Source organism: Otolemur garnettii, unplaced genomic scaffold (assembly GCF_000181295.1).
Source record: "Otolemur garnettii isolate 467f Iridium unplaced genomic scaffold, OtoGar3 scaffold00015, whole genome shotgun sequence".
NCBI lineage: Eukaryota > Metazoa > Chordata > Mammalia > Primates > Galagidae > Otolemur > Otolemur garnettii.
In genome coordinates, this window is record NW_003852410.1 from 12,615,528 (window position 1) to 12,637,373 (window position 21,846).

The following is a 21,846-nucleotide window of genomic DNA, read 5'->3' on the forward strand; positions in this document are numbered from 1 at the left end:
TCTTTGGGATACTGACTTACCTTTACTTACCTGGAGGGCTAGGACCAAGAACCAAGCAGGAGGCTATTGGCAGAGTGAGGTGGAAGGATTATTTTGATGGAAGTTAAGGAGAAGGACCATTACAGTGAAAGTTATAAGGACCGTTATAAGTCAGTGAAAATTAACATTTCCTCCATATCCAAAGGGAGAGACAATTTTAAATGCACAGGAGACTGTTATTCAGTTTCAGCAACTGCATGTTAGTTCAGCTTCTCTAAGAAGCGCACACTCTGATGGGATTAAAGGATCAGATTTGTAAAAAAATTTACAGAGCCCTTGTCTTTGAAAGATCCAGGGAGAAGGAGCAGAGGTGGGAAGGGGGTGCCTCAGTCTGTGGTGGAGGCACCATGTCTGGGAAGAGAGTTGATGGAAAGAATGTCAGACAGCAGCACAGTTCAAAGAATACTGGGACTGTTAAGATGGGACGTCTCCAAGCCAGAGTTGCCCATTAGACAAATCTTTCATGGAGCAGGAGTGAACCAGCATTAACACCTGGTCCAGTGTCCAATTCAGCAGCCCTTGTACTGCCATAGTGCCATGGGGTAGCAGGTAGAGGCCATTGGTCAGCTGCTGTCTGGGCAGTAGGTTCTCTTGAAGTGAAACCTGGTTAAGTAAGACACCTCCATGTCTACCATAGTGCACACCTTGGCCCATACATGTCTGCTTTTTCGTGCTAATTTTAGGAGCAACCTTAAAATGATTTTAATTTTAAATTTTTCCTTTTGCTTGTGATCATCAATTAATTACTCTGTCACCTAGGCAGCCACCACAATATCTCTATAGCAGTATAATAATTGTATTTTAAGTATTAACAACATGAACTTTAAAAGAAATATTATAAATTGAGTCATATAAATAATACTTTGTGTTGGACATTTTCAACCAAAATTAAATTGTGATGTTTGTTCCAAGTATTTGTTGCATAGAGTTATTGTTCAAATAGCCTCAGCACCATATAATATTCTCTTGCATGAATTTACTGGATTTTAGGTTGTCTGACTCTGAATTGGAGTCCTTTCAATTGGACATTCTTATCTCAATATAACTGGTTAAGTAAAATTCATTCCTAATGCCCAACTAAGGTCTTCTATATTGGGGAAGCAATGGAAATCTGGCTGGATAAAAGGGACAGAAACAGCCTTATTAATTTCATGTAAAGAACACTTCGAAAAACAGAGTAAGATTGCACTGTCTCCTTTAAAAAACAAAATGTTGCAGGCATTGGGAAGAACAGCAGGAAAGCCTCAAAGGGCTATTACGACAATAGCTGACACTTTTACCTAATGCAAAACAAACTCAACCTACCTTATGACATTCTTTTCTCCAGTGGTTTATTCAGTACAATTGTAAGGGAAAGCACCATCAGAGTTGGCATGAGGCTAACTGCAGAGAGGATGGTTGAGACACTTTTTTTCCTTCATACAGTCCTCTTAACAACTTTAGATTTCACAACTTATCACATGACTGATTGGAATTTCGTGAAACACTGCTGATAGGATAGAATGATTTAAAGATCAGTTTGAGATAAACAAAAAAAATGACATTTCTGAATGCCTGTACAATTTGCAGTGGACTTGCTAATCTTTGTAAGCATCTATCATTTGCACTTGCATTGAGAGTTCCACCAGATGCCCTCTCCTCTGAAGGCCTTTCCCATGTTTTGTACTCTACGCTGCTTATCAAAGTGTTGTCCTGTCCCTTAAGACCTGTTCTTCAGTCTTGAAAGAATATCACCTGACCTTTCTCTGAAACCCATGCAACTCTCATTCAGCCCTTATATGTTATCTCATTGTTATTTGTATGTCAATTTACTGTTCCCTTTGCACATGGGAAGACCCTTCACTATTGGAGTTATGCCTTAAATATAGTTGGCCTTGTTGTATAACACATTTATTTTGATTTCTTATGTTTTATAAAAGTTCTTTTGGAAAACCATTACGGTAATGAATCAATGCAATACCATCAATACAGTTGTAAAAGAAGGTAGGAATAAGGAAAGAAGTAAGCTAGTAAGCCAGCCATGGTTACTGTGCTTAAATATCAACTTGGCCCTGAACCAGTTGGATGTCTAGAACAAAGCAGCATAATATTTATCCCTCGTTGTCACAGAAGAGAAGAAAAATAGTTTCTTTAGGGAAAGTTGATTTTCCTTGGCCTTAAAGTTTAAGACAACTCTCATATTGGACTTTATAATGGAAATAGTTAATGGGATAATTTTATTCTTAATTAACTCGGTAAATATTTATTGAGTTATAAATGCCTTTGGATGCTTCATTTTGCCAGTTTGGAGAGGAGGAAGGGCAGATGAAAGAAAAGCTAACACCTCTTGTTTACCAAGTGGTGGGAGGACAGATAAGTCCAGTAGAACCACTGTAAGTTGACGACCCAAGGGACCGTGACAAACTGGTCAACATACAGTGCTGGTCAGCATAAGGAACCAGGCCTACTGTACTGACACCTACATGTGGTGTATGTCTAGTCCATGAAAATTAGGTCAACTTAAGGTGGTGGTCAGTGTAGGGAGTGGTCAAGTATGGAGGTTCTACTATAAATGGATTATTATATACTGAGTTGTACCTGCTTTAGTTGAAATAAGTATGGAGTTGTTCTGTATAGGAATATCAACCCAGAGAAGGAAGATTAAGGAAGATTTCTCTGAGGAGGTGATTGATTATTCCTTATGTTGGAACCAAGATTTGAAAACCATTTGGAAGTTATCTAGAAGAATGGGGGTTGGTTGTTGAAAAGGGGGAGATGGCAAAAGTGAGGACAGAGACTAAGGGAGCTGTAGGCCCCAGGAGCAGTGTGTAAAGTCTTAGGTCCAAGAAATTGCCTGGGGCTTCTGAGATGCTGAGGCTTTAAGCAGGGGCTTAGTAAGACTACCTGCAGCCCTCCAGATCCCCAAATGTAGCCCCACAACCAAATCCAAACTTCACAGAACGAATCCCTTTATTAAAAATATTTTTTTCTGTAAAATGTGCCATCAGTCCACAGGCCACACTCAGGGATCCAGAAGGCCACATATGGCCCCAGGCCTCTGGTTCCCTACCCCTGACCACGGAGGTTCTAATGTTCACTTTAAACAAATTTACATTATTCCTGAGAAGTTAAAAGGTTGTGGAAAGTTTGATGTCAGGAACTGATAGGATTGGGTTTTTACTTTTGAAAGATCACAGAATGTGCAGGATGAAGACACAAATTAAAAGCGAGCAAGACTCCAGCCAGGGAGGTTTGTCAGAAGGCGTCTGGGGCAGAGATGGTGACAGTAATAACGTTGTTCCCACAAGAATGCCCATCAACAGCCGGCGTTCTCTGTAGTAATAAAGAAGGAAGACAGGATCATGTCACAGAACTGCTTCTCTTCATGACCGGCAGCAAAAGCGTGCAGCCCTCTTTGATTTTGTGTAGTGATTTGGTATAGTTCTCATATGCTATAGAAAACTGGCTTTTAAAAACGGATTTTTTTTTCTCTCTTCCACGATGTTATTAGAACTATCATATGCTTGGATCTTCAATGAATACCCATCATTTGTTGAAGAAGATAGTCGGAGATTTGTCTCTCAAGAGACAGGACACCTCTACATATCTAAGGTGGAGCCCTCGGACGTGGGAAATTATACGTGCGTGGTGACAAGCACGGTGACCAATGCCAGAGTGCTGGGCTCGCCCACTCCTTTGGTGCTACGTTCCGATGGTATGAAATATCTCACAGTATGACAGTAAGAAACTATGCTGTTACTTTAAGCAAAAACAAATGGGAAAAAAACAAAAAGTATATCTTGAAGGATTAATCACTTCGTCTTTTGAGAGCAAAAAATATTATGAGTATGGCGATGAAAATCATTTCATAGACTACAGGTCCTTGTTCCTGAGCCTTACCCAGGACTAGCTTCTTAATTTGCAGGGATCAGTGAGAGATGGAAATGAGCAGTTATTTGTTCAAAAATTAGTAAAGAATTTCAAGACAGTGACAGCAAGGCATTAGACCCACCATGAATGAGGGCCTTCGGAGCCTGGGAGTGACTGAGGTTACATTCCCACAACGTCACTGATGTTTACCAGCTTAAGGGTTTTTAGGGCTCCGGATATTTTGCTATAAGCTAAAAAGCATCACTAAAAAAAAATAATTAAAGAAAAAAATCTGTTTCATCAACACCTTGATGGCTGTATAAGGGCAGTTTATGAGCCGCAGAGGAAGCAGATTTGTAAGCCGGAGTTGTCGACCCACTTACACAAAACCACATCTGATACACCATAATGCCATGACCACAGAGTATTGAAGCACTTTTTTCCAGTCAGTTATAATTGAATTTGACCTTTCCCATTTATTAAGTCACTGTTTCTTGACTCCAGGGAGCCATTTAATGTTTGAGATTGGTATCTCTGCTATCAGAGTACCATTAAGTAAATTCTCTGCCATAATTTTTGTTCTTTAGGAAATTTCAGGAAGTCATAATATGTTATATATTTCCGTTTGACTAGAAATGTCTAAAGTAAATACAGAATTACAAAAGCCTCCCATTTTTTATAATGTAAAAGGCATAGTGGTTTGCTTGGAACTACTCTGTTAAGTGGTAACTTATGAATCAGCAAATCCAACATTTTTCCATGTGTATTAACATTGCACTTTTGAACTCAGTTAGCAGTCGTAGGTCATTTCAGTCACTAGGAGAACTGGTTCAAAGTGAGCAGAAGAAAGTTTTATTTAAGAAAAAAGAAACGGTGCCAGAGGAAATGTTGAAACTATTATCTTTGTATCGTGGATTTACAGGTGTGATGGGTGAATATGAACCCAAAATAGAAGTTCAGTTTCCAGAAACTCTTCCAGCCGCTAAAGGTTCAACTGTGAAATTGGAATGTTTTGCCCTTGGAAAGTAAGTTCTATAACATTTTAGTCTTATCTGCTGAAGTATTAGGTTGCTGTATGAGATCAGGGTGGTTTTTGACAGACTCCTCTCCTGTTATTATTTTCTGAGATTTACTTTCATTTGAAACAAAGGAAAAAATAAAATGCAGTACAATTTAATTTGAAACTGTATTTAAAGGCAATTGGAAAAAATAACTATGCCTCCCTAATTTAATAAACTAAATTCTGAGTTTTGTGAGGTTTTTTTTTCTTGTTTATTTGTATAATTTAATACAATGGATATGGATTAGGCTTTTTTTCTCTAAATCATGAATTGCATCAAGAAAAACAGTTCATTTTACTAAAATATCAACTTAAAGGATAAAATCTTTTCATCAGGTTCATGTACATAACCCACCAGTAGAAGGGATTTTCTGCCTTTGAAAACCTGTGCCTTTTTTCCTTACCTTCACAAAAGCTTTATTTTCTCGGAAGATAGATGCCTCCAGAAGGCATCGTGTGATAGCAGCAGACAGCTGATGATTTTCTTTTTAGTCCCATACCGCAGATTAATTGGCGAAGAAGTGATGGACTGCCATTTTCCAGCAAAATCAAATTAAGGAAGTTCAACGGGGTGCTGGAAATCCCCAACTTCCAGCAGGAAGACGCAGGTTCCTATGAATGCATTGCTGAGAATTCCCGAGGGAAAAATGTCGCCAGGGGGCGTCTCACTTACTATGGTGAGCATTTCAGGGGAGAGATTGGAACGTTAGGTTGCTGAGGGTGGGAGAGTCCAATGCAGAGCCCCAGTGTTCAACATGTTCTGACGCACGTTTTGTTAAATGGTAAACACGTATCATCGGAGAAATGAAACACAAATAAAATTTTATAAAGTCGGAGATGTAATATATTCCTTTTGCATTTAAAACTGGTTTCTATGATACTGAAATATTTCTTCTATTTTCCTAAGAGTAACATTTCACATACTTTTCAGCCCATTAGCGAACGATCTGGTTTCTGTCTTCTCCTCCAGAAAGGGTGGTTTTATATCTCTCTTTATTACCATTAGTAAGCAGAAAAAAAACATCTATTGAGGAAAGTTGCCGTTACTCTATCACCCAAACCACACCAACTCAGGTCTTGTTTAGCATTTCAGTGTTGTTCTAGCTCATCCAATAATGTTTCTGTCCTCTGTTTGTTGCCTTTAATTTGTAATCACATTTATTTGATGTACTGCTCAATTGGGGTAAAGAAATAATAATAATGTTACCTTTAGTTAGAGCCTATTTATAGGAAAATTACATTGTCTCTTTTTTTTCAAACTTTGTTTTCAAGTCCCTTTGATTTAAAAAAGCTAGGATTTTGATTAAAACTTGGTTTATAAAGAGTAAATACATGTTCTTAGGAAATGGACCTGTTAAATATATGGAAATGTAAGCTCAGTGAATGCATGTGTTTGTAGTTTAATCACTAGAATTATTAAAATTTCTAAAATTGGTGGAGATTGACCGCTTTTGTGAAAGGCAAATAATATACAGTTTATATTAGAAACTAGAGATTGAAACACTTTCCAGTGCATACATGTTATAGGGAAGAAAACATTTGCAAAGACAGATATTAAGGGCAGCTCCTGTGGCTCAGTGAGTAGGGCGCCGGCCCTATATACTGAGGGTGGCAGGTTCAAACCTGGCCCCAGTCAAACTGCAACAAAAAATAGCCAGGTGTTGTGGCGGGCGCCTGTAGTCCCAGCTACTTGGGAGGCTGAAGCAAGAGAATCACATAAGCCCAGGAGTTGGAGGTTGCTGTGAGCTGTGACACCATGGCACTCTACTGAGGGCGATAAAGTGAGACTCTATCTCTGAAAAACAAACAAAAAAAAAAGACAAATATTAAAATTATAAGGCTTATTATGACCCCCTTCTGGAAAATTTGAAGACTGAAGACTGTAGGTATTGTAACTGTGACAAGATTTACACTTGTTATATTGTTTAGTACGTATGTATACAGTATATATATATATGTGTGTTTATGTGTATAGATATATGATTTTGGGATCTGTCGGCAACAAAATGGAAGCATGGTTTAGTAGTACGAACCATTCTGCTTCGTCACTTTCTCATCTTATTACATGATTAGTTGAGAATATAGAACATGGAAGTTACCCGGGTGTCAGGCCTGTGTGTTCCTTGGAGGACGTGGAGATAGGGATAGGAGCTGTGGCTATGTAGCCATGAGGCCCCCACACAGCAGGTAACCTTTCTTCATGCTCTGGCTCACTTTTCTCTGAGCACCCACTGGTGAGTGCAGGGTAAGAAGGAAAATGCGGGATGTTCTGTCTGTTTTCATGTTTCAGTAGAAATGTTTGTAACTCTGTGTAAGAGCAGCCCTGCATAATGATAAACAATTAATTGTATCCTCCATAGAATGAAAAATCCAAAGCTAGATCGTCATTCACGTACTTTAACATCAGGGCTGCCTCAGTTTCTCTGGGATTTATTTTTCTACCCTTATCTGATTTTTCCCTTTCTCTTCACATTAGTTTCCATTATGATCACAAAACGGCTGCCAGCAGTGACCAGCACGTCAGTTACATCAGTTGTTATTCATTCTCTGTACCTCCAAAATATCTGGCAATCCTCTTCTGATATTTCACTGGCTCTATATTCATTGCTAAACTAATCACTGACAAGGAGAAACTGGATTAAATAATTAAAGAGTCTTTTTTTACTCTTTTTTTTTTTTTTTTTTTTGCCGTTTTTTCCCCGGGTGGGGTTTGAACCCCCCACCTCAGGGATGTGGGGCCCGAGCCCAACTCCTTTGAGGCATAGGCCCCATCCTAAGAGCCTTTAAAAAAAAAAAAAAAAAGTCTTACTTTTTCACCCTGAGTAGAGAGCCATTAACCTCAAACTCCTGGGTTCAATTAATCCTCTTATCTCAGCCTTCTGAGTTGCTGGGACCACAGGCATGCTCCCCGATCGCCCAGGCCTGGCTAGTTTTTTTCTATTTTTCGTAGAGACAGGGTCTCACTCCTGCTCAGGCTGGTCTCAAATTCCTGAATTTAAGTAGTCCATTGCCTTGGCCTCCCCACCGTGCTAGTATTACAGGCTTGAGCCACTGCGCCTGGCCAGTTTAAGAGCTTTTCTTTAGAACAGAGAATAAAGTCATGATTCAGTGGATTTTATGGACAATGCGAAGTGATAGAAGTGAAGATAACTATATGAAAAATTGGGGTTATTTTAGGACTAAGGATGAGAAGAAACGAATACACAAAGAAAGCCAACAGCATCTGCTATATTTGGTAAAAGAGGAAGATTATTGCTTTAGTCCATTGTGTAGGTAATATGATATATATGTGTGAAATAAACTAGAAATTAGTAACGGAGCATTTCATGAAACTTAACTTACAATTCTGGCTTAAGATAAATACATTTAATAAATGTTTTACATTACTGTGCTTATCTGCTCTAATATGTCATGTAAAAATGGTCTGATAGAATATTTGGATTTCATATAAGAGGGGAAATCATGATTAATATGATAGGTGTAATCGCAGGATTGGTTTAGTCTAACGTATTATCCTCCCATTTGTAGAAGAATATTAGTTTGGAAAGCCTGTGGGAATTTTTGCAGAAACTCAGGTCTCAGTCGAAGACTCACGTGTGAGTCTATTCAGAGTCATATTCCATCTCAGCCTGGTCCTTCCTGAAAGAAGAAAATAGATTTTAATATAAAACAGAGAGAAGTGATTTGGTGCTGAACTACACTTCATACTGGGCAAGTCGTCTGGGTAGAATGAAGCCCAAATAAGATAAAACGTAGACCTGAAGGTTTTCTGTAAAAGCTAAAGAGCCGTAGTTTCCTTTCAATTTCATTTATAAAAAGCAATTTTATGAGATGGAAATGGAAAGACAAATCTTCCCGTGGTTGCAATTAAATAGAAATAGATAAACTGCTTCTCCATATGGAGGATGCAGATGTGAATCCCACAGCACACGCCGCATGCATAATGCAACGTGAAACCAGTAAGACGTCTCACCTCCCAGCTTTGAATCTGAAACACAGATGAGACTTGGCCAAACACGCCGTGTATACTGAGTGGCTTTCACTGTGAGTGGTATGGTGTTTTCATCTGTAAAAGGATTTTCCAAATACTTTCTAAAACTGAAGTGAAGATGAGAAAGCCATTTGTTCCAACTAATTTGCATAGGTAATTTAAAATCACATCAGTTGCTTCTTTTTCTGGTATAAAAAAAGAAGAAGAAGAAGAAATACATATGATTCCAGTTGAACCAATCTACCCATCCTTTCTGCTTTCATTTTAATTCACTGAGAGGTTGATACTAACTGGTTTGTATTTAATGGAGAGTTCTTTGTAACATGAAGGAAATAGTTTTTCCTCAGAGATAGAAGCTTTCTCTTCTATGGATGTTAATTTTTAGTTCATAATTAAGAGCAATATGTGCTGTCATTCACTGATGAAGTTTCATCAGTTCTGATGTCATGATTCAAAAATATGCTTGGAAAGGAAATCAGTCTGTGTACCTGCATTCCTTTTGACTGACATCTGAAGAGTAGACTGCAGTGCCCAGACTATTTTAAATAGAGAAAGCGTAATGAACTTGGCTTAGGAAATGACAGATTGCAACATCCATCCTCAAATACAGAAATGTTTCGTGCATCCACTCAGTAAATACTTAGTGAAGAAAATATAATTCCAGCCTCTACACTCACTCCAATCTCTTCCAGTCTCACGTCCATTTGTATTTACCTGGATAAGGTAATAAATATGTTTTATTTGCTGGGGGTTTTGAATTTCTTCTCTCCATATTTTTTTTCCTCCTCTTTCACTGAAGCAAAACCTCACTGGGTTCAGCTTATAAAGGACGTGGAAATAGCTGTGGAGGACAATCTTTACTGGGAATGTCGTGCAAGCGGGAAGCCTAAACCATCCTACCGATGGTTAAAAAACGGAGAGGCCCTGGTGCTAGAGGTAAGGTAATACACCTGCTTAATCGCCCCTCTCTTCCCACTTGGTTAAGAAAATGCCTTCATTAGTACCAGAGTAAACGGTTGAGCTTGCACACTTTTATTTACCTCTAAGAAGTAGTACAAGGAGGAAAAAATATGAAATCATGTACCCAGTCTTCCAGTGAGGAGATCTGTTCACTGCATTTCATTGGAGAAAGATGATTGTGGGCGAAATAATATACTAATTTTTTTTTGGAATTAAAATTAGAGAAAGCCTAACTTTAATCAAATGGAGAACAAATTTCCTTTTTCTATTTGACAACTTCATGTGGCCTCTGTAGAATAAATATATCTATTAGTTAGTTACCTTGTCGCATGAGTATTTATTTTCTCCATTATTTTTTTTTCTCAACCCTTATAATTTTTTGCCCTTTTTGTGTACTGACAATTATGTTCTTTCAAATTTCTATACGTAATATTTCATGCTACTAAAAGCTCTGGTAAATTAGTGTGTTTCTCAGAACCCTTTTTCATGCCTAGAATCCATAATGTTTTTAACTTGTATGATTTGAAAAAAAGTTGAAAACCTTTCCAGTTGGTAACTTAGAAGTCAACCTCATGAACCTTATGGGGAAGAAAATGACATGGTGACCCTATTCTACCTCCTGCTTTGTTGTTGGTTTTACTGTATACTTTTGGACTAAAGACTGTTTATTTATATTTCCAGTTGTGTAGCTACTATGTTGAATTAACCTTTCACATTTCAAGTAAGGAACAGGTTAAATTTCAGATCAGACAATCTAATACTGTGAGAAAAATACAGAAGATTTGTACATAATGAAAATGATAGTTTAAAGTGGTCATTTTTCTTTTAAAATGGTATAATTGCTTATATGCAAGACTTTTTTTTTTTTTATCATCATCTAGGAGAGAATACAGATAGAAAATGGTGCACTTACAATATCAAACCTAAATGTGAGTGATTCTGGGATGTTCCAGTGTATAGCAGAAAACAAACATGGCCTTGTCTATTCCAGCGCTGAGCTCAAGGTCGTTGGTAAGACTTTTCTCTGTTCTCTCTCTCTTTTTTTTTTTTTTTTTTTGCTTACATCCTCCATTGTAAGCCTAACTTACTTTTCACATTGGATTCTGCTAGTATTATAACATGATCATTCAGAGCTTCTAATCAGGTGTACGTTTTAACAATTTCCAAGACACCTAGAAATTATAACCAGAAATAAGGCCCAATGGTAGAACTCAATCAAGAATAATAATAAAAAAAAACATTAATGTACATAGTTACCATTCAATAAAAAAAAAAAAGAAAAAAAAGAAAACACATTGGCACAAAATATCCTTATCCACCCCCAGTAGGCATTGATACCCACTAAGCAATGCCTTTTAAAAGAATAATTAATTTTAGGAGGTGAGTATGGTGGCTCACACCTGTACTCGTAACACTCTGGGAGACCACAAAGGGTAGATTGCTTAAGCTCAGTAGAGTTTGAGATCAGCCTGAGCAAGAGCAAGACCTCACCTGTAAAAAATTAGCTGGGCATTGTGACATAAACCTATAGTCCCAGCTACTCATGAGGCTGAGGCAGGAGGATCACTTAAGCCCAAGAGTTTGAGCCTGCTGTGAGTTAAGATAGTGCCGTGGCCTCTACCCAAGGCGACCAAGTGAGACTCTGTCTCAAAAGCAAAAGAAAACAAAACAAATTACATGTCAAGAGAGGTCGAAAAAACCCAGTGTAATAGACAGCAGGTTTCTCATCTCTGGTGCCTGGAGGTTAGAAATGTATCCTCTGTCTGTACTAAGTGGGCTGTTACCTGGGGTAAATCTTTAGCTACAATCTGGCTACTGTTATCCATGAGGGAAGTAGCATATTGTAACCAGAAAGAGGGGGACATGCTCATAAATCTTAAATTGAAACACTGTCATACTTGTAGCGGCTTGACCTACTGAGCTGTAATTCACCTATCTTTACAAAGTACATGGATTCCTTCTCCACAGCCTGTGTGGGGATGTGGTGTAGGAAAAAATGAGATATGTAAAAAATTATATTTTGTTTAAATGTAAACAGATTTTTTTTGTTTGTTTCAGTAAAAATTTTTCTTTGAGGATCTTAATTTTTAAAGCCCACAACCTCTGGAAAATATGTCTTCTTTACCACAATCATATACATAATCCTGTAAGATGATTCACTTTAACATCTCCACTGATCAAAAATATAAATTATACCCTCTAGGGTTTGCCATAAGGCACGGCATTAGATATTTGGGAAATGCACTAGGTTCTTACCTTTTTTTCCACAGTTACAGTGAAAGGAAGAGTGATTTTCTGATTAACATATCATTTCATTCAAGTGACACATTATTATGTATCGGGAATGTCAGATGTTGTTCCAGGATTGACATCCTATTCCTTATTAGCAAACAGGCTTTCTCCGTACTGTAATATTTAGTGTAATAATGTAACATTTAATGTAATCACTACATTATAGTACTTTTTCCTAGCTTAAAATTTTTCACAATATGAAAATTTTATACTAGAACTTGATACATTTTATGAATGAGAATATTAATTCAATGAGCATCCTCCATTCTAAAAGCATTTACTGAACGTCTGTTAAATACCAGGCACTGTGCCAAAGTGCTGTGTCCTGGAGGTCAACAGAGACCAAACTTACTGTCTTCATGAAACTAACTTTTAAAAACATTCAGTGCTGACTCAGTGCTGATAGCTCAGCCGCTAGGGCTCCAGCCACATACACAGGAGCTGGTGGGTTCAAATCCAGCCTGGGCCTGCCAAACAACAATGACAACTACAATCAAAAAATAGCCGGGCATTGTGGCAGGCACCTGTAGTCCCAGCTACTTGGGAGGCTGAGGCAAGAGAATCACTTAAGCCCAAGAGTTTGATGTTACTGTGAGCTGTGACGGCATGGCACTCTACTGTGGGTGACAACTTGGAGGCTCTGTCTTAAAAAACCAAGAAAAAATTCAATACTAAATGTTGTCCTTTGGTTTAATAAACTCATAATTGAGCTATTTTAAATTTTCGCAGTAAACTAAAAAGTGCTGTATAAAATAATTATCTCATGATTTAGAACTTGTCTGAAAGCACACTGGCATGAAATACTTTTTTATGTGTGTGGCGCATAGTGAACTAAGTGAATCCAGGCCTGACCCTTGGCATGTAAAGCAAACCTTAAAAAAGGTAATAAAGTCGGCCTTTGACATTTATATAAGAAATTTTAAAAAGATCCATTAATCATTCGTTCTTGTCTTTCTTCTTTTTCAGCCTCTGCTCCAGATTTTTCAAAGAATCCAATGAAAAAGTTGGTTCAGGCGCAGGTGGGCAGCCTGGTCAGCTTGGACTGTAAACCCAGAGCCTCCCCCCGGGCACAGTCCTTCTGGAAGAAAGGAGAAGTGATTGTGCAAGAGCAGGAAAGGTATTTTGTCCTGCACCAAGGTGGTCTTCTACTTCCTTCTCACTCCCCGTGCTAATGTTCAAGTCGGTTTCCAATGTGAAATGAAACGAAGTAAAACTCTTTGAAGGCGAGGTGTTTAAGAACCAAGAGGATGGTATTTTGTTTTGTGATCCTCTCATTACGATAGTAATCAGTTTTTAAAATCTTAAAATTTTAGAAGTACACCTACCTAACTTCTTCCCATATAGAATATTTTCTTTCAGCAAGGATTTTCATCCCCAGTTGCCTGGGAAAATGCAACCAGAACATGAAACGAATGTCAGCCCCAGGTGTGGGCCGCACATCACAGGTCAGAGAAGAGAAGTCGATAAGTAATGAAATACAGGCCAAAGAAATACCGATGTTGTTGTTACCTTATACTGAAATAACTTGGCATTACTGGTATTTGCTTTATGGCAAGACTCGCCTGGTTTCCTGGTCATTATGGAGACAAAGAGACAGAATGGAGTTCTGTTAAAAGCCTAGATTCTGAGCCACACTGCTCGGGGTCACATCTTCATTTTGCCTTTCCCTTGCTCCATGGAGAGACTAGTCTTCCTGTGCCTCATTTCCTCCCCTGTTAATGGGATGATAAGATAGTTTGTGCCTCATGTGAAGAGGATTATTGTGTGGATGAAATCCATACACTATTAATATAGCCCTTAGATCCAGGCCTGCTAGAGAGGAAGCATCAGTATGGGCTATTATTTCTATTTATTAGAATTTAGTATTACTATTCGGTGAGTGTGTATGGTGAGGGATCATGCTGAGAGCTTGTGATAAACAAAATGCCAGCTCCAAAGGTTCCAGGCCGTTCTCCTGGAAACCTGTGACTGTGTTACATTACATGCCAAAAGGTAATTAAAGTTGAAGATGGAATTGGGGTTGCTAATCAGTTGACTTTAAAGCAGGGTGATTATCCTGGATGACCTAGGGAGGCCCAAAGTGATCACCGGAGCCCTTACAATGTAGGAAGAAGAAAGCAGAAGGATTGTTCAGAAAGATGCGATAATGAAAGAAGAGGCAGGAGAGAAATGAGGCATGAGAGGGACCCCAACAGGTGTTGCTGGCACTGAAGATGGTGAAAGGGGCCACGAGAAAAGGAAACAGGGACATTAGTTCTGTAACCACAAAGAACTGAATTCCGCCAACAACCCGAGAGGGCACAATATGATTCCAGATTAAGAAGGAACACAGCCCTGCTATTCCCTTGACTTGATCCCAGTGAACCCTCTCCTGGATTTCTGACCTCAAGAACTGTAAGAAAATAAATTCACACACTAGGTTTGTGGCAATTTGTTGTAATAGCAATAGGAAATTTAATACAGAGCTCTATGTGAGTTATCTCCTGCAAATATCTCTGTGCCGATGGGAAAACCCAAACTTAGAGGGATTATGTTATTTCTGTAAATGTCACACAGCCAGGATTTGAATCCATGTCTGTTTGACTCTAGGACATTAGCTTTAAGATATCAACCTTTAAGAGTGTCACATTTTGTTATCGACAACCCAGAATCTCAGAGGCAGTCTGAGCTTTTGAAATCACCTAGTCCAAGTTATCAGGCTTTTGTCCGATTCATACTATGTCCATATCTTTTCCCATTTTGAAGGCTGTCAGTTTCTTGGGTTATTGTCTCCTTAGCTGTGCAGATTTTTAGTTTAATTAAGTCCCATTTGTTTATTTTTGTTGTTGCAGTTGCTATGGAAGTCTTCTTCATAAAATCTTTCCCCAGGCCAATATCTTCAAATGTTTTCCACACACTTTCTTTGAGGATTTTTATTGTTTCATGCCTTAGATTTAAGTCTTTTATCCATCTTGAGTCAATGTTTGTAAGTGGTGAAAGGTGGGGGTCCAGTTTCAGTCTTTGACATGTGGTTATCCAGTTCTCCCAGCACCACTTATTCAATAGGATCCTTTTCCCCAGTGTATGTTCTAATTTGGTTTATCAAAGATCAAGTGGCTGTCAGCTATTAGTTTCATCCCATGGTTTTCTAGTCGGTTCCAAATGTCTATGTCTCTATTTTCAGTGCCAGTACCATGCTCCTTTGATCATCATGGCTAAAGTGTGGTAGCCAATGATACCTTGGCTTTGTTTTTATTACTAAGACTTCCCTTGTCTATGTGAGGTTTTTTTCTGGTTTTGTACAAAACAAAGAATTATTTTTTCCAAACCCTGATGGTATGTTGTTGGTATTTTAATGGGGATTGCATTGAATCTATAGATTGCTTTGGGAAGTATAGACATTTTGACAATGTTGATTCTTCTCAGCCATCAGCATGGTATGTTCCTTCATTTATTAATATTTTCTGCTGTTTCTTTTCTTAGGGTCTCATAATTTTCTTTACACAGGTCCTTCGCCTCCCTCTTTTGTTAAGTATGTTCCCAGGTATTTCATTTTCTCTGAAGCTACTGTGAAGGGAATTGTGTCCTTGATTAGCTTCTCACCTTGGCTTTTGCATTGTCATTTGCAAAGGCTACCAATTTGTGACACTGGTTTTATATGCTGAGATATTATTGTATTTTTTGATGACTTCCAGGAGTCTCGTGGTTGAGTCTTTGGGATTCTTTAACTATAAGATCATATCATCAGCAAAGAGTGAGAGTTTGACTTCCTCTGCCCCCATTTGCAAGCCCTTCATTATTATCCTTCCTGATTATATTGGCTAGAACTTTCCAGCACTATGTTGAATAGTAGTACCCTGAGATATCACCTAACTCCAGTTATCACCTAACCCCAGGAGAATGGCTCACATCACAGTCTCAAAGCTGCAGATGCTGACGTGGATGTTGAGAGAAGGGAACATTTTTACACTGCTGGTGGGACTGCAAACTAATACAACCTTTTTGGAAGGAAGTATGGAGAACCCTCAAAGAACTCAAATTAGACCTCCCATTTGATCCCACAATCCCATTACTGGGCATCTACCCAGAAGGAAAAAAAAAATCCTTTTATCATAAGGACATTTGCTCTAGATTGTTTATTGAAGCACAATTTACAATCACCAAAATGTGAAAACCACCTAAATGCCCACCAACCCAGGGAAGGATTAACAAGCTGTGGTATATGTAGACCATGGAATACTATTCAGCCATTAAAAAAAGATGGAGACTACATCTTTTGTATTAACCTAGATAGAGGTGGAACACATTCTTCTTAGTAAAGTATCACAAGAATGGAGAAGCAGGAATCCAATGTACTCAATTCTAATGTGAAGGCAGTAGATGACATAATAAAAGATGGGGGTGGTAGGGGAATCAGCAAATGGGGAGGGATGGGAGGTCACAGTGTGTGGCACACCTCTTGGGGGTGGGACATGATTATATTATTATATTATATTATTGGGGGTGGATTTCTTGACCCAAGAAATCCAATCAGTGAAACCTAATCCTTTGTACCTTCAATGAATCCCAAACAATAAAATAAATAAATAAACAAATTACATAGTCCAAATTTCTTCTTTTGGAAATGAGAGGAAAACAAACAAGAAAACCCTAGGCCAAGAAATGTGGATTTGCTTTTCTAAAACTCACCAAGACATATTGCAAGCAGCCAGTTTAAACTACTTTTAGATTACAGTCTTAAAGATGTTTTCATAGAAATTGATTAAGACAACACAATTTCTATTTCTCCAGTATTTAACAGGGGACATCTTCATTAAAAGGCAGGCACAGCAGGATGACAGAGCAGAATTGTGAACTGAGTGGTTACACAGAAGCCTGCCAAATTCTGGGTCTCACAGAATAGATCTCTAGGAGAGGAGGTTAATTAGTAATTGGAGTTTGCTTTTGTAAGCCAGTTTAAACAAGTAGAGATTTGTAGCATATACTAGTTAATTTTGGCTGTGCTGTAAGTTAAGTTTTCCAGCTGAACTGCTGACTTATTTTGTGATTGAAAAAATTTTTAAATAGTTTTAATTACATACATAAATTAAATAGTAATTATTCCCCAAGGACTTCAATGCTTTGCACAATAATAAACCCACTTGTCCTCACAGTAGTACATAAATAGTAGGCAGAAGTTTTTAATCTTAATTTTACAAAGAGGATAAAAAGATTAAGAGATTTAGCTAAAGGCACACAAAGAGAGATTTACCCACACATTTTACAGTGATGGTGCTGGGGGAAAAAAATGTGTAAGTTCCAGGCTCTACCCTGGGACTTCTGACATGGTCACTTACTACTTTGGTGTCACTGGGTCAGTTAAACTGTAATATCGGTGAACATTAGTTTCCTCATCCATAATAGAGAGATAATAATTCCATTCCCTACATAGGTGCTATGAAAAAAAAAAAAAAGCATATGGCAAAAAAACATATTGATCAATGTACTGATCAATAAGCCTGGGGTTAGATTGCAGATTACATGTTGAAAGTAACAGCAGCTGGAAACGGTTTTTATTTATCAGCTGGTCATTCATTGGTTGGTTAGTCACTCTGAAGCCAGGCATTCAAGGCTGCTTGGATGCTACAGTCATCAGGGATGCCGACCTCTGCTGTCCCGCTGCCTACTGTCCTCATCTCCTGAGCCAGAATGGCTGCGTGAGGCTCAGCCTCCTCATAACACCCCCAGCGACAGCAAGAAGGAAGGTAGACACAGGAGACACTTCCTCCCTTTGAAGAGACTTCTCTGAAGTCCCATACAGCAATTGCCCTATGCCTTACTGATCAGACCATAGTTCCCAGACCACAATACTTAATAGCAGAAGAGGGTGGGAAATAGATTTGTGTGTATATATATGTGTGTGTGTGTATTTTTTTCTAGATGAGAATGTACTCAATGAAAAATTGAGAGTCTGATTTTAAGGAGAGAAGGGAAATGATTGTTACTCCAGCTGTGTCTCACAGTAACAAAATTCAGTTCTCTGGCCCTGTCAGGCCTACTGAATTCCTACTATGTGACACGTATTTCTACCATGTCCCCGGTGAGATCTGAAGGTAAACGTAAACAGAGGGAACTTCAGGAGAAGGCCCACAGTGCTGCAGACCTTCCCAGATCTGTAGTTTGAATTTTGCTTTTATCTTTTCGGACAGCAAAAATACTGATGAGCCAGGGTCTTGATGCTCAGGGAGAAGGCTGCTAGAGGCAATTATTGAACAAGTTGCAGGCTTGAATCTTCTCCAAGTTCATGGTAAATCAGAGTGGGCCACAGCCCTCACTTGGCAATGAAAGCTCCGTAGCTGTCCCTCTCGACTTGGTCTACAGGCTTCAGCCAAATCGGGGAAACACACTAAATAGTAGGTTTATTATTGTGGCTTAAATTATGGTTCTCAGATCACGGACCATTCCAACTTAAAAATGAAGATTCAGTCTCATTTAAGGAAAATGAATTAATTGATGCATTTGAGTATAGATGATAAAAATTTTTGAGAGAGTGTTTATGACAAGATTTGAAATCTATTTGATATTTTTGTTTTGTTAGGTGAATTTGAGCTTGTCAGTGAATTATGAATAGAAATTTGTGATAGAGAAGCTCTCTCCAGCCTCACATAGGGGCTGTTGCTATCAAATACATTTTCATCAAGTCAAAATTCTATTTTATATGTACTATCATTTGAGTCCTAGATCAGAAAAAAAAATCAAAGAATTGCATATGTCTTTTTTAGAATTGTATAAAATGACAAATATAGCAACTATGCAAATCATATGATACATCCAAATTATCATGATGCACTTGGTGTCTACATTTTTATATCAGCACAATAACAGCTTGCAATCATGAATCAACCGTAGTAATGTGGAGCTACGTCAATGAGACTCATAAACTGCAGAACAGTTTTGAAGAAATGAGGGTTGTTGCTTTAAAGTCAGGAGTGTTTCAAGCTAAGGTGGCAAGTGGATCACTGCCAGCAGAGGTCTTAGAAAAGCTGTTCTGGGTAGGTAACAAGGGCTTATTGTGCAAATAGTGATTCCTCTGCTCTGAAAGTTAAGTTCGTATTCCTTCCATTTGAAAATACTTTAAGTACCTAGTAGATGCTAGGCACTAGGTATTTGTTTTATATTAGAGAAGTCCATCCCATTCTTTATAGTTTTTCAGGGTGCACAGACAGGTAACGTGGGGGAGGTGCAGTAAAACTCAGCAGCAGAAGACGGGGTGTTTAGGGGTCACTTGAGAAGCTTTATCTCCAAATTAGAGATCAGAGCAAACTTCCCGGGGAATGTAATAGCAAGACTTCAAAGATGACTAGGATTTCCACTGGAGAAAAATGCTCCAGGCAGAAGGAACAGCATGTGCAAAGGTGCAGAGGCAAGGTATGGCCTGAGTACTGTGTATTCTCATGAGTATTTTGTTATATTCTCATACAGCTGAAGGGGCAGGCAGCTCCCTTCAACCTCTTTTATAAGGGCACTGATCTTATGCTCACATGACTCAATTACTTCCCTAAGGGCCTCCTAAAATCTCTCCACAAGGGGGACTGAGTTTCAGCTTGCATTTTGGAGGGACACATTCAGACCTCAGCAGGTGATGAATACTGAGTGTTCAGTTCCTGTCCAGTATAAGGTATCATAGGAAGGCAGGGTGCAGAGAGATTGGATGGCAGAGGCGAGCTGGGGTCTTACTGTCAGTGACATTGTAAGTCAAATAAGGACTTTGAGCTTTCAACCAAGGGTACTGGGAAGCTAAGCTACATAACAGTAGCAGAGTTATGAGATCAAATTTGTGTTTAACAAAGAGGACCCTGGTCCAGCAGAAAGGGTTGCAGTGGGGGCGATAGCAGGACAGAGGCAAGTGTACCAGTTACCAGGTAACTGACCTGAGCGTCACAGCCTAGACTGCACAGATGACAGTGGGGATGGAGGGGAGTGTTGAGGAGTCTGAGAAGACGTTAAATCAACAGAGCCAAGTAGTTAATTAGATTTCATTGACGGGAAGATGGGAGTTAAGGAGGAAGCCTAGAACCTCATGGAAGCGGCAGGTGTGAGGGAAAAGAGGACAAATTCACGTTGTGTTTGGTTCAGTTTTAGGTGCCTGTTGAAAAGGCAGCTGGACACACCTGTGCATACCGAGGTTGACTACCTGAAACTTAGCAGCAAGCCAGAGATAGAGATTTAGGAGTCATGAGCTTGGAGATGATAGCTGACTCATGACAGAAAAGACAGGTGTCCAGGATGGTGGAAATCATTCATTGGAAGAGGGTGTGCAGCTGAGCTCAGAAGCTTACAGACACTCAAGTTCTGAGTAGAAAGGCTTGTTTTTACAGTTTCAGTTGGTAATTGTTTTATTAACAAAAGGTCGATTTAAATCACCTAGTACTCAAATATTCTAAACTTCAAAATTACTAGCATTCAGTATTGAGTAAAATTGTTGTATGGGCTTTCTCTCTTTCTTTTCTCCCCCCTCCCACCCTTCTTCCCTCCCCATGATATGCATAGCAACCATAACTGAGTTAAGTTACTGCACTGATCTTTACAGCACACTGGTGTGCCATGAAAATTTTTAAAAATCATTAATTAAATTATTTTCAAAAGAAATTCAAAGCACAGTAAATATATTCTTTCTTTTTAATCTTTTTTTTTTTTGATCAACATAATTTAAGTGCACTGAGGAATTTCAACTGTAAGTTCGAGTGTGCTAGGAGATAACAAAGGTTGAAAAACACCAAGTTATTGTGGTTTTCCTCTGTGCAGGAAGTAGGTGTTTTTGCAAAAACAGAAAAGTGTGGCGTTTTTGAGGGTCCAATAGCGTTTCACCAAGTATTGATGTTTTTATGCTATTCCATGCATTCACTTAGATCTACTTGGTTTCAAAAGAGACAAATTAAAATTGGATCTTGTGTCACCTTTAAGCAAAGTAAAATTGAAAAAGAACCCATAAGTATAGGAACAGGCATGGTTTGTGAGAAGAAATAGCCAGTTAGCATATTTTAAAGAATATTTAGCTTATCTCTATGACTTAGTGGTACTTAAAACACATTAACCAATTATTTTAAAAAATGGGGGCCTTCATTCGAATGCTATTGCGTATAACAGTAAATATTTTATTGCAATAACTTCAGAAGAAAGTCCAAGAATGGCTCATTACTTCTAATTAACACATTAAAATTGTTTCAGACGTTCTATGCAGCATTTAATACTATAAAAATGTAAATTCCTTTTAAAGAAAGAGAGGGTAAAGGGCCCTTTTCCCAAATACTCATAGCCATAATCCAGGCAGTGTTTTTAAAATGTATTACCCAATGCTTAATGCAATTCTTGCACATAGATAGAAATTTCCTTTAAAATGCAGTGAGCATTGTATGCCGTATGATTCCATTTATATGATCTTGAAAAGGCAGAGCTTTAGGGAAAGAAAATTGTGATCACTTCTTGCCAGAAACTGGGAGTGGGTGAAGAGGTTGACTAGGGGGTCCTCAGGTAGCTTTCGGGATGAGGGAGCCGCCGTAGCTCCTGGTGGTGATAGAGGTCTGAGTTGATTGAGTTCTTTCCTAGGTGGGAAGCTATCCTTCCCCTTCAAAGGCAGGAACACTAAAGTAAGCTGGTTTTTCTAAAGCGGATGTTGAGAGGTCTGCGTGAACACAGG

General features: G+C 38.7%; 1 protein-coding gene across 1 annotated transcript in view; it reads left to right on the forward strand.

The window, feature by feature from the left end:
* The window catches only part of CNTN3 (contactin 3), a 293,914-nt gene that overhangs the window by 190,835 nt on the left and 81,233 nt on the right, over positions 1 to 21,846 (forward strand). The window contains 6 exon segments of the mRNA XM_012802498.2: positions 3,530 to 3,733; positions 4,811 to 4,913; positions 5,441 to 5,625; positions 9,739 to 9,875; positions 10,781 to 10,910; positions 13,158 to 13,308. Of these exon segments, the coding sequence (XP_012657952.2) occupies positions 3,530 to 3,733; positions 4,811 to 4,913; positions 5,441 to 5,625; positions 9,739 to 9,875; positions 10,781 to 10,910; positions 13,158 to 13,308 (910 nt within the window).